The 12,804-nt window shown below is 43.3% G+C and overlaps 1 protein-coding gene across 2 annotated transcripts in view; it reads left to right on the top strand.

Annotated features, from left to right (window-relative positions):
• The window catches only part of LOC125486049 (chemokine-like protein TAFA-5), a 320,982-nt gene that overhangs the window by 295,509 nt on the left and 12,669 nt on the right, over nucleotides 1-12,804 (top strand). The window contains exon 4 of one of the 2 annotated variants that reach the window (XM_048611859.1): nucleotides 9,621-9,719. The exons of the other annotated variant lie outside the window; for it this stretch is intronic. Coding sequence (XP_048467816.1) covers nucleotides 9,621-9,629 — 9 coding nt within the window. The 3' untranslated portion in view covers nucleotides 9,630-9,719. Of the gene's footprint in view, nucleotides 1-9,620; nucleotides 9,720-12,804 lie in introns of those variants that run through there. 2 annotated transcript variants of the gene reach the window in all.

Genomic DNA, 12,804 nt, shown 5'->3' with positions numbered 1-12,804 from the left:
TAAAACAGGAGTAACACTAAATGAGAAATGTCATTTCTCCAGAACAACAATGACATTTCTAGGACACGTTATCCAAGAATAAGGCATCATAGCAAATTCAAGGAAGATGCCAGTCATCAATTAATTCCTGGCCCCCTGCATGAATGATGTATAGCATTCCTTAAGCATAATCAATCAGGTGGAATATAAGCTTTACTTAACCAATCTTACTCAGTCTATAATAATGCTTTCGTAGAAGTAACCATATTGGTGTCAGGACCAGACTGAAGCTTCTGAAAAGATTAAAAAGAAGCTCCATTCTAGTGTTTTTACACATTACAATTCAGCTTTCTTCACCATGATACTGGAAATGCGTCATCCACAAGACTGGGAACAATCCTTATTCAGGTGCAAACTATTAGAATACAAAAATTTGATCTATTTTACATTGAGAGCTTTGACAGAGACTGAAATGGTATGCAACAACAGAGGAGAAAGGGTTAGCAGTTATATGGAAATGTGAAAGGTTCACAGACTACCTCATGGGACTGAAATTCAAGGTCAAGATGAACCATAAGCCTTTGGTAACATTATTGGGATTGAAAGAAATATCATAAATGCCTTTATGCATAAAGACACTCAGATTTAGGCTGAGTTATGACCTTGGTACAGTCTATATTCCAGGGAAGCTGCAAGTAATGGCAAATACACTCTTGACAGCAACAGTAGACTGAGCAGAAACAGATCTTACTCTAGTAGAAGATGTAGCTTCTTAGTTTACTGCAGTAACCAACAAATTACTCGCAAACACCAAAAAAATCAAGTATGGTACAACAATTCCAGACACTGTCCAACACCATCAACCTAGTGTTGAACTCCACCAAACCAAATTGGATGTCCAGTGGTTAGCACTGCAGCCTCACAGCCCCAGGGACCTGGGTTCAATTCCATCCTCGGGCGGCTGTCTGTGTGGAGTTTACATATTCTCCCCGTGTCTGTGTGGGTTTCCCTCAGGTGCTGCGGTTTCCTCCCACAAAGAACAAAGAACAAAGAACAAAGAGCAAAGAAAATTACAGCACAGGAACAGGCCCTTTGGCCCTCCAAGCCTGCGCCGATCCAGATCCTCTATCTAAACCTGTCACCTATTTTCCAAGGATCTGTATCCCTCTGCTCCCTGCCCATTCATGTATCTGTCTAGATACATCTTAAATGACGCTATCGTGCCCACCTCTACCACCTCCGCTGGCAACGCATTCCAGGCACCCACCACCCTCTGCGTAAAGAACTTTCCATGCATATCTCCCTTAAACTTTTCCCCTCTCACCTTGAAATCGTGACCCCTAGTAATTGAGTCCCCCACTCTGGGGAAAAAGCTTCTTGCTATCCACCCTGTCTATACCACTCATGCTTTTGTAGACCTCAATCAGGTCTCCCCTCAACCTCTGTCTTTCTAATGTAAATAATCCTAATCTACTCAACCTGTCTTCATAGCTAGCGCCCTCCATACCAGGCAACATCCTGGTGAACCTCCTCTGCACCCTCTCCAAAGCATCCACATCTTTTTGGTAATGTGGCGACCAGAACTGTACGCAGTCGAAAGATGTGCAGGTTAGGTATGATTGGGCGTGCTAAATTGCCCACAGTGTCTGGGAATATATGGGTTGGTTGGATTGGCCACGGGGGTTGCAGGGTTACAGAGATAGGGTAGGGGGTAAGTCTGGGTGAGATGCTCTTCGGAGAGTTGGTGTGAACTTGTTGGGCTGAATGGCCTGTTTTCACACTGTAGGGATTCTATGGATCTCAAGAGATAACACGGTGTAGAGTTGGATGAACACAGCAGGCCAGGCAGCATCAGAGGAGCAGGAAAGCTGACGGGGAAGGGGACTCTGAAATAAATACAGAGCGAGGGGGAGGCGGATGGAAGATGGATAAAGGAGCAGATAGGTGGAGAGGAGACAGACAGGTCAAGGAGGCGGGGATGGAGCCAGTAAAGGTCAGTGTAGATGGAGAGTTGGGATGGGGGTTGGTCAGTTGAGGGAAGACGGACAGGTCAAGGAGGCAGGGCCGGTCCGCCCACCGCCGACGCCGAAGCCGGTCTGCCCACAGCCGACAAAAAACACGGCCTCCTTGACCTGCCCGTCTTCCCTCGACTGACCGACCCCCATCCTAACTCCCCACCTACACTCACCTTTACTGGCTCCGTCCCCGCCTCCTTGACCTGTCCGTCTTCTCTCCACCTATCTGGTCTCTGGATTAACAGTCCAGCAATAATGCCATCGCCTCCTCTAAGAGATTTGGGGATTTTGGGGGGTGGTTAATGTTTAATGCAATTCATGTAAATCATATAACTGAGGATGTGACATCAGTAAAAGAGAGAACACCAGCACAAGATATTTAAAAAAGCTCCTACTATCCTTTTTAATTTTACTTTTTAGTTTTTGTTGTTTTGCTGTTATACTGATCTGACTTTTGCCATTGAAGTGAAGGCAGATTAAGAGGCATGCATGCCAGTACAATGCTCTTGGTCTCATTGTACTCTAAAACAAAAAAACTGCGAATGCTGTAAATCAGAAACAGAAACAGAAATTGCTGGAAAAGCTCAGCAGGTCTGGCAGCATTTTCTGAGGAAGAGTTACTGGACCCAAAACTTTAACTCTGATTTCTCTTCATAGATCTTGCCAGACCTGCTGAGCTTTTCCAGCAATTTGTTTTTGTGTTTCTAAACAACATTTACAGAGTTTGTTGAGTTAAGGAAAACTTTAGCTTTGTTTGAGAAACATCTTTATTGTACTGCCACCTTGCCACATGGCTGTAAGAGATAAGATCAGGTGATATGGCATCACTTCATGCTATGATCTATACTGCATCTTGTTAGCATATCACAGAATCAGACTAAACGCCTTTACTTACAGTCAACAATTTTACTTCAGAGCATGGCATGCCACTTTGCTTAAGTGTCGATACCACCATGCAATTTTTCAGGATGTAGCATTTCGGGGAGGAGGGATCCACAGTGGGAAGCAACAGGACATCAGTTAGAATCATTATTAGTCTAATATGAGTGATCAACATTGTCTCATCTACAGTGTTTTCAATGGTACTTAGACCTCAGACTGTTTTAGTGTCTAATGCAAACAGATAAGGAAACTGCACAACAAGAAGCTGTCACAAGATCCATCAGAATTAAATACTTAATTTAAAAGAGTATAAAAGCAAAGAAGTACCATGGACGGCTTATGTCATTGAGGAAGTCATATTGAGCATTTACTATTGAGCTTATTATAAATATGATACAAAATTAAAGTGAGTTCCAAATCAGGAGAAAAACTGAACCAATTTAGGATGTAGAATCAACTAGACTGAATTAATTGACGATGCTTCCTGGTATCCCAGCCAATATGTCTCTTTTTCAAACAACATCAAAAAGCTGGAGATAGCAAGAACTGCAGATGCTGGAGTTGGAGTTGATACAGCGTGAAGCTGGAGGAATACAGCAGGTCAGGCAGCATCAGAGGAACAGGAAAGTCGATGTTTCGGGCCTAGACCCTTCATCACGACTGGGGAGGGGGAATGGAGGTGGGAAATGAATAGAAGGAAGAGGGGTGGGGCTGGGGGAAGGTAGGTGGAATGGCAATAGGTTGGATGAAGGTAGGGAGTAGTGGGGATTGGTCAGTGGGAATGGTGGGGCAAATAGATGGGGAAGGAAATGTATAGGTAGTGTCAGGTCAAGGAGACGGGGAGGGTTGGACATGGGTTGAGGCCAGGGATAGAGATTTTGAGAATTGGTGATATTTTGAAACTTGTGAATTCTATGTCGAGGTCATCAGGCTTGTAGGCTCCTGAGGTGGAATACGAGATGTTGCTCCTCTAATTTGCGTATGGCATCATTGTGACACTGGAGGAGGCCCAGGATGGACATGTTACCCAGGGAGTGGGAGGGAGTGTTAAAATGGTTAACAATAGGAAGGTGTTGTTGCATATGGAGCCCAGGTGCTCTGCAGATCTGTCACTGAGTCTACTCTTGGTCTCACCAATGTAGAGGAGGCCACATCGGGAGCAACAGATACGGTAGATCAGGTTGGAGGATGTACAGGTGAACTCCTGTCGGATATGGAAAATTTGTCTTGGGCCTCAGATAGAGGTGAGAGTGGAGGTGTAGGGGCATGTGTAGCACCTCCTGTGGTTGCAGGGAAAGGTATTGAGTGTGGTAGGTTAGTGAGAAGTGTGGAGCGGACGAGGGTGTCGCAGAATGAGCGGTCCCTATGAAAGGCAGATAGGAGTGGGGAGGGAAATATCTCTTTGGTGGTGGGGTCGGATTGTAGGTGGTGGAAGTGGTGGGGGATGATGCATTGGAATGGTGTGGTATGTGAGGACCATGGGGTCTCTGTCTTTATTTTTGTTGGGGAGGAAGGGGTTTGAGGGCAGAATTGTGGAAAATGCAAGAGATGCATTTCAGGACATTTTCAATCAATGGAGGGGGGAAGTTGCGGTCCTTGAATTAGGAGGACACCTGGGATGTCTGGGAGTGCAATGCTCCATCTTGGGAACAGATGCGCCAGAGGTGGACGAATTGGGAGTAAGGGATTGCATTTTGGCAGGAGGGTGGGTGAGAGGAGGTGTAGTCACGGTAGCTGTGGAAGTCGGTGGGTTTGAAACAGATGTTGGTGCTGAGAGGTTACCGGAGATGGAGACGGAGAGGTCCAAGAAGGAGAGGGCGATTTTGTAGATGGTCCAGGTGAGTTTGAGGTTGGTTTGAAAGGTGTTAGTAAAGTTGATGAACTGTTCAAGCTGCTCATGGGAGCATGAGGCAGCGCCGATACAGTCATTGATGTAGCGGACGAAGAGGTGATGGATGGCGCTGGTGTTACAGCAGAAGAGGAACTGTTCCATGTACCCTACGAAGAGGCAGGTCTAGCTTGGACCCATACGGGTGCCCATAGCCACTTCTTTGGTTTTTAGGAAGTGGGAGGAGTTAAAGGAAAATTTGTTGAGGGTAAGGACAATTTCGTTAAGCAGATGGGGATGTCGGTGGAGGGGGAATGGTTGGGCCTGCGGAAGAAGAAGAAGCAGAAGGCTTTTAGGCCATCTGTGTGGGGGATATAAGTGTAGAGGGATTGGAAGTCCATAGTGAAGATGAGGTGTTGGGGGCTGGGAAATTGAAAGTCCTGGAGGAGGTGGAGGGCATGGGTAGTGTCCTGAACATAGATGGGGAGTTCCTGGACCAGGGGGGAAAGACAGAGTCAAGGTATACTGAGATGAGTTCAGTGGGGCAGGAGCAGGCAGAGGCAATGTGTTGACCAGGGCAGTCAGGTTTGTGGATAAGGGGGTCTGCAGTAGTGATATGTCGCACTGACCTCTACATCGCGGAGGCCAGGCACTAACTCTTTGACACCTCCTCCTACTGCTCCCTCAATTATGACTCAACCCTGATCACCAGACTATCATCTCTCAGACCATCCATAACCTTATCACCTCAGGTGACCTCCCACCACCAGCCTCCAAGCTCATCGTTCCCCAAACCCGCACCACCTGGTGCTTTCTCCTCCCCAAAATCCACAAAACTGCTGCCCTGGCCGACCCATTATCTCTGCCCGTTCCTGCCCCACTGAACTCATAGAATTCACCAATTTCAAAATCTCCCCACCCCCCCGGCCTCATCCCATGTCCAACCCTCCCTCTCACCCCCACCTCCTTGACCTGAGACTACCTGTCCATCTCCTTCCCCATCTATTTGCTCCACCCTTACCACTGTAAATCCCCATCACCCCCTATCTGCATCCACCTATTGCCATCCCACCCACCTTCCCGCAGCCCCACCGCTCTTCCCTCTATTTATTTCCCAGCTCCCTTACCTCTCCACAATCCTGATGAAGGGTCTACTCCTGAAACGTCGACTCTCCTACTCTTCTGATACTGCCTGACCTGCTGTGTTCCTTCAGCTCCACACTGTATCAACATCAAAAAGATGATTAATTGGAGATTTATTTTAATTGTAGAACCTTACTGTGCACCACATGGTTGCATTATTAACATATATATAGTACGTGTTATTATTTAAACAAGCTGATTGGTGGAGTAGGTGCGACTGTGTACAGATGGAGGGTTAAATAGGTTAAAAAGAACAGTGTCAGGAAGTGGCTCTAATTAACAACTTGCAGATTTTATTCAGATGGCCACCCAGCCTATTCTCAGGAGACAGGTTGATATTTAAAATATGTTAGTAAGGATGGAAGATTTAAAGTCAGAAAATGCTGGAAACACTCAGAAGGTCAAGCAGCATCTGTGGAAGGAAATAGAATTATGTTAGAGGCCTGTGACCTTTCATCACCGCATCTGGTTTGACCAGCTTTGTCTGGAGAATACTGTCAGCTACAGTGGAGTAAGAACCTCCTTGGGTAGAAGGCAAGTGTCTTCACAACAATCCTTTATGCTTTCTCCTGACATTATAAACTCCTCGCCATCAAAACCACTCCTTCCCAACATATTCCCACAAACTCCCTCAAACGCAGACTCTACCACCCCTGGATCTGACCCCAAACATGGCATTGGCGATTGGAGCCCCTTTCCTCTTCATTGTCATGGAACAGAACAACCCCTTCCAAACTTTAGGACCTGACACCCAAGATCCCACTGACTAGAATGGTCTCACAGCATTACCCAGCCCCACCCAATATCAGGGTTTGAATTCTGTCAGGATTGGAATCCTCATCCAAGGTCATAAATTGATCCCCATTGCTACTCTGGGACCAAGGATTGTTGCTCTACCCATGCCCCCATCTCCACCTCCCTCCTCCTCCTGGGTTTGGCGACTAAGCCTGCAAGGATCTGTAACCTTCAGAATCCCACTCACTTCAGCTAAGTGGAACCAATGAAGAATCTGGCTGATCTGTGGAGCAGAGATCCTGCTGATGACAAAGAACTCTAGACCTCTAAGTTTGTTTTGTATTCCCGAGCTGCCCAGCTCTCAGTGCATCAATGGTAAAATTATACCCCCAACAACCACCACCACCATACCCTATTTTTGAATGAAGTATTTTACAGTAAGGCAATACGAGTGTGAGGCTTTCACCTTTATCTTTTGTCTTAGGCTGCAGGCCGCACTAATCATTGTGACATAAAAAAAATGCTCATTACAAAAGAGAGTATAGAAAAATCGGCGCAGTTATAGGTGACAGACAAATAAATTATCGTAATTACTGCAGCTGTGCTTCAGACTGGTACCTGAACAGACACTTATATTTCTTCATAAAGTAGAACAAGAGTATTAAATATTAAAGATTTGTTCACTGCACAATCGCTCGCACACAACTTGTTTATCTGTGAGTGCACTGATGAAGAACTTAAGGTTATTTTTTTCAATTCAGTACGTCTGAAATCCATTTTCAATATGTACTGTGCTGTACTATGACAGAAACTCACTCATTTACATAATCAGTTACATTATCATTATGCAGCAACAGCTCTGATAACAATGCCTGTATGCAGAAAAACAGCTTATAGCATGAATGAATGTACAGTATTTTTAATTAAGAATTCATGTCTATCATAATTTCTTTATAGATTGTAAAGGTGAGAGCTCACATTTTAATTTCCTTGGAGACTGGAAAGACCGTACACCCAATATAGGTTTTGTAACATTTTATTGTAAAGATAGATATTACTATGAAACTTATACTTCATGCAATAACAGCAAAGCATTGGTCATATAGTGGGATTGTTTTTCTGCCTGGAATCCAGGATAGGTCTCAGTAGCTTGGAAAGTCTTAATATTGTCTGTAACCCTTCACATGCTAATTTGACTACAGTGCATAAATTAAAGCTTAAACATATAGCTTAACAGTCAGAATATATGTTACTGCAAATCATTTCAAATATTGGTCTGTTGTATCAAATTTCACCTTGCTAAATTTGACTTTTTAACGCATAATTTGTTGATGTATGATGTATCCAATCATAACAATGCCTGCATAGGAGATTCAGTGGTTAGCACTGCTGCGTCACAACGCCAGAGACCTGGATTTGATTCAAGCCTCAGGTGACTGTGTAGAGTTTGCACAATCTCCCCGTGTCTGCGTGGGTTACCGCACGGTACTCCGGTTTCCTCCCACTGTCCAAAGATGTGCAGGTTAGGTGCACTGACCATGCCAAGTTACCCTGTAGTGTCCAGGGATGTGCAGGTTAGGTAGCTTAGCTGTGGGAAATATGGGGTTACTGGGATACGGTAGGTTGCTGTTCAGAGGGTCGGTGCAGACTCGATGGCCAAATGGCCTCTTTCTGCACTGAATAAATTCTTTGATTCTAAATTAACTCAGATCATCCATAAAGCAATAAGCGCTCAAGTGTCTACCATGGCCAAATGTAACAATGAGCAATCCCCTGCTTCAGTGCACATGGAACAAGATATAAAAAATAGCAACATCCCATTAATCAGCCTGCCAATTAAAATTTCCAGAGGAACCATTCTGAATTGATATATCCCCTGTATCATTTTTCAAAATTTCTGTCACAACACAGTTATGATGGCATTCATTTGTGGAAGCTGCTGAGAAGAGTAGCTTACGACATGGAGTTAGCAGCATTTGCACTATTTGGCACACATTCAGCATTTAGATCAGTGTGTAATGCTTTGTGGGGCAAGCCTTAATCATTTCTTTTCTTTAGCTACTAGGATCATGCGTTCCTACTCACTGTGTTTTATAATATCGTTGTGAGACACTGGCTAAATTATGTGTGGAACAAAATTGACATGGAGACAAATTACAATTGCAAAGAATCTGTTGGGAATACAGAATTTGCTTTACAGACAGACATTTCATTATAAAACATCTCATGCTTTCATAGACACTAAAAGATGTTAAATAAATTGTTATTTTTAATGAATGCAATAGATTAGATGCAATGATATTTGAAAGAATTAATTCTGTGAAATATGTTGATGACAAATCTTTATGGAGGAGTATACAAAATTATGTATTCAGTCAATGAGATGCATTAGATATTTTCTTTATATGGCATTTTATCAATATTACTTTTACTGCATTTTAATGTTTAAAAAGCCAACAGATTAATTATCCTTTTTGATTTCTTTCACTTTATAATCTGAAACTATAGGCAGAATTTATCTCAACATGGATCTTTATAAATTTATGCAGCCCAGTTCAATTATAAAGTAACAATCTGCAAAATGTTAATTGGGGGATTGGTACTTACAGATTTTAAGTAATCATCTTAAGTACAACAATGCTTGTTGAAAGGGAGTGAATATGTATTATTTAAGAGTATAACAGTGGTCTCTGGAATATATAATATATACTTACGTATGGGCTCGTGGCAGGAAGTAGGATGCACAGTGTGAAACAAAAAATGATGGATGGAACTTTCAATTTAAGCAGGAGATGTAAAGCTGGTCATGGTGGGTCAATGGAAAAGAAACAGCAAGCTTGGTGGGTGGGCACATGACTGATCCGCTACATCCCCAACCAAAACTGAAAGGTCCGCCAAACATTTTCAATGTGAGTTCTCATTCCTGTAGGAGATAGAGGTTGAGAGAAAAATATAGAAAAGTGAGCCAGGTTATAACCCTCAAATTATGGCTAAAGCTGGCCTAATGACCAAAATGTAATTATTTCTTTCTACATTAGGTGGCATAACAACAGGGTGAAGCTGGAGGCAACAGTAGCAAGAATAAATGTCTCACGAATTTGACTCTGGTGGTTGCTGGGAATACAGGAAAACTTGGGGTACCAACAGGCAAGTTACAGATTTCCCATAGCCTAATGGATTGCAATGAAGCTTAATAAATGATAATAAACACCTCAGGGGAACATCTTCCTGTGTGAGACAAGATACCACAGGGATGATAAATGTTGTGTAAAGTTTCATTACAGTATTCCTTATAGACTGTTTTGGATGACATGTAAGATTCATCCATAATGGTCAAAGCTTCTTCACATAGAACAAGAGATATGTTTTAAATGTTAAATACAAGTTAATTCTGTTTTAATTGTTTATATGAATGATTATCTGCTTACAACGTTCTTTGTTCTTTTTAATAGTCTAGAACTACTTCTTAACATTTGGCAGTCATATTTTCAAACCTTACATTTCAATTTGCATGGATGAAATCTTCCCAGATCCTGAATGATGTGGCCAATTGATGTTGTAAATTGGGGAAAATTGGCTGAGATCCCAATTGAGGCTTTTTTCGATGTTAAGACCAAATCTTTGAATGTTCCAACAAAATCCTAGAAGCTTAGATAAGATTCTGAGCAGTGAGTGGCAAGAGACCTAACAACAGAGGGCTCATTGTCGCCTTCACTAGTATGTAATCCAGAGGTCAGTTCAATCAGTTGGCTGGTTTGCGATGCAGAGTAACGCTAACACCGTGGGTTGAATTCTTGCACCAGCTGAAGTTGAAGGACTCTCCTTCTCAACTTCTCCTTTTTCCATGGTGACCCTCAAGTGAAGCCACCACCGTCTGTCTCTAATGAGAGAACAGCCTTATGGTCTGGTAGGATTATGGTGACTTTACCTCTACTATGTAGTCTTACCTCATTGATATGTAGACTCCCATTCTACCACCCATTGAGAGGAAGCTGAATGCTGAGAGTTCTTGACATGAAAGTCTAAGCAGGTAGCTGAAATCTCCAGCTTGCTCCCCTGGATCTCCATCTTGGACACCCAGTATGAATATCTCAGGACACGCTACATGCGTAGTGATTATGTGCACCCCACGTCAATAGACCTTGGCATCTGGTACATGCCAGCCTCTCTGTACCATCTCGACAAGTCCACTTACAGTATGCTTCTACATTTCAATGATGAAATTTGGAGTGCACCAGGACCTTTCATTGCCATGCTGCAAAGACACTTTGTGCATTGAGACGATCACCCAGCTAACAGATTGGACCAGACAGCATTTCAGTTCCACTCACTTGTTCTCTTAGATAACCATCACTCTGTGCCTACCTGCTTGTTCACAGCCTTCCCTACCTTGCTGTGCCTTTGTGTGCTTTGCCATCCCGACCTTGGCTCAGCCAGTACTTAACGATTTATGGTGCTGTTGTATTTCTTTGTTGTTCAGCGCAGACAGAAAGCCAGGCAGCTTGTCATGGGTGTCAGCTGTCATTAGTTAAGGTGCTGTACCTGATATTAAAGTCACACCTACAGCCTATGCAGGACATGCAACATATGTTCAACTACCAAATGACCTGGTATCAAAAATTGAAGGGTAGTAGCTCTCAGTTAAGTCCGAAACGTGACCATCAGATGGGGGGTCTGTACAGTCAGTCAAAGGCATCATCTGGTATTAGTCTAGGAGCGAGAGCATTGTCAATCAGCCTCTCAGGGTCATCACGATCCGGATCCTCTCCTTACAGGGGATGACAAGCCAAATATCAGACATCCCACCAATTGTCTTGGCTCTTTCTGCCGTATTGTGGCTCCTTTTCTCGTAGAATGAGCCAAAAGAGGGGGTTTGGGTAAGGTTTAAGTGGTTGGCACAGCTGTTAGGAGTTACTGGTCCTCAGGGAAGAAGCTCTCCATTACAACACACCATTGCGAGGACCTCCAGGATGTTGTCTGTGAAGAACGGTGCCGATTTCCCTTTATCTGCCCGATTCGAGTTAAATGTCACGAACTGTGCAGGGCAGCTCCAGACTTTCGGTGCTTGACCAGGTGCACAGTGACTATTTAAACATGGTGCCTGTGCCAGAAATCCAGCGATGTCCCAGCAGTAGTGAATAGTTACAGCTACAGTGAGTGGTAGAGACAAGCTAGCATGCAATGAGAAGTGTGCCAGAGGAGCATGCTAAGTAGTTAATGAGGCAAATTTATGATGATTGTTCGAGAAAACTCACTGGGCCTCACCGTGTGAAACCTTCTATAAAAATTCATGAAAATGACATTAGTCAAAATATGGCCCTAATGGTTCATACAGCATGAGTATAACATGCTTTAAAGCAAGGGAAGGGTGTTTATCCTATATCTGCACCTAGCTACATATGGTTGTTTCCCAACACCCTACAGGAAATTGGGATGGTTGGAGTAGGCACCTATAGATGCATAAATATAATCTTCCATTTCCTTCAATTCAGGAAAAATCCCCAAAATTCTTTTCTTGTTTGTGTTCCACCCTGGCTGGCTAGTCTTCTGACATTTTCTTCAATTACTTAATAAAATGTCTGTAGGTATTAACCCAAGAAAATCCTCAAGATCTCAGTAGCAAATTCTGCATGATTCCTGTGATTTTGTATATTTCATTTCACCAATATTTTCTAAAGGCATTTCACTTGTTGCTCTAATATCGTTAGCAAAAGTGATACCTGTAACACAATTTCAGTCTGACAAGTTAAATATGGTTCTGCCATAATCCTATTATTGTGTCCAATCGAACCTGGCATGCACAATGTCATTAAGCAGTAGAGGTATCACAATTATCCAAATTTTCTTTGGAAAGAAACGTATCTGTTGTTGATATTGTCACTCCTGAGTGTACTGAAAGCTGAAGATATTTATCACTCACAAATCATGGGCTCTGGCTCTCCTGGTTTGTTTACATTTCTTTTACTCATTGCTGGAATATGAACATCATAGCAAGGGTACCATTTTCTGCCCATCTTCTGTTCCCCTTGAGAGATTGGCCGCCAACTTGCCTCTTGAACTAGTGCTTTCTGTGAGATGTAGGAGTACCACACGAGCTGTTAGGTGGGATGATCCAGGATTATGTGTTTGATTTACAGCCATTGAAGAAGTGTTTACAAGTTACTGCAATGCATACTGTAGGTGGTGCAAACTGCAGCAGATGTGTGGCTGAGGTGAAGGGAC

The sequence above is a fragment of the Rhincodon typus genome, chromosome 25, assembly GCF_021869965.1.
Source record: "Rhincodon typus isolate 14 chromosome 25, sRhiTyp1.1, whole genome shotgun sequence".
In the NCBI taxonomy this organism is placed as follows: domain Eukaryota; kingdom Metazoa; phylum Chordata; class Chondrichthyes; order Orectolobiformes; family Rhincodontidae; genus Rhincodon; species Rhincodon typus.
The sequence above is the reverse complement of the archived record's forward strand: the minus strand, read 5'-3'. Positions and strand labels throughout refer to the sequence as shown.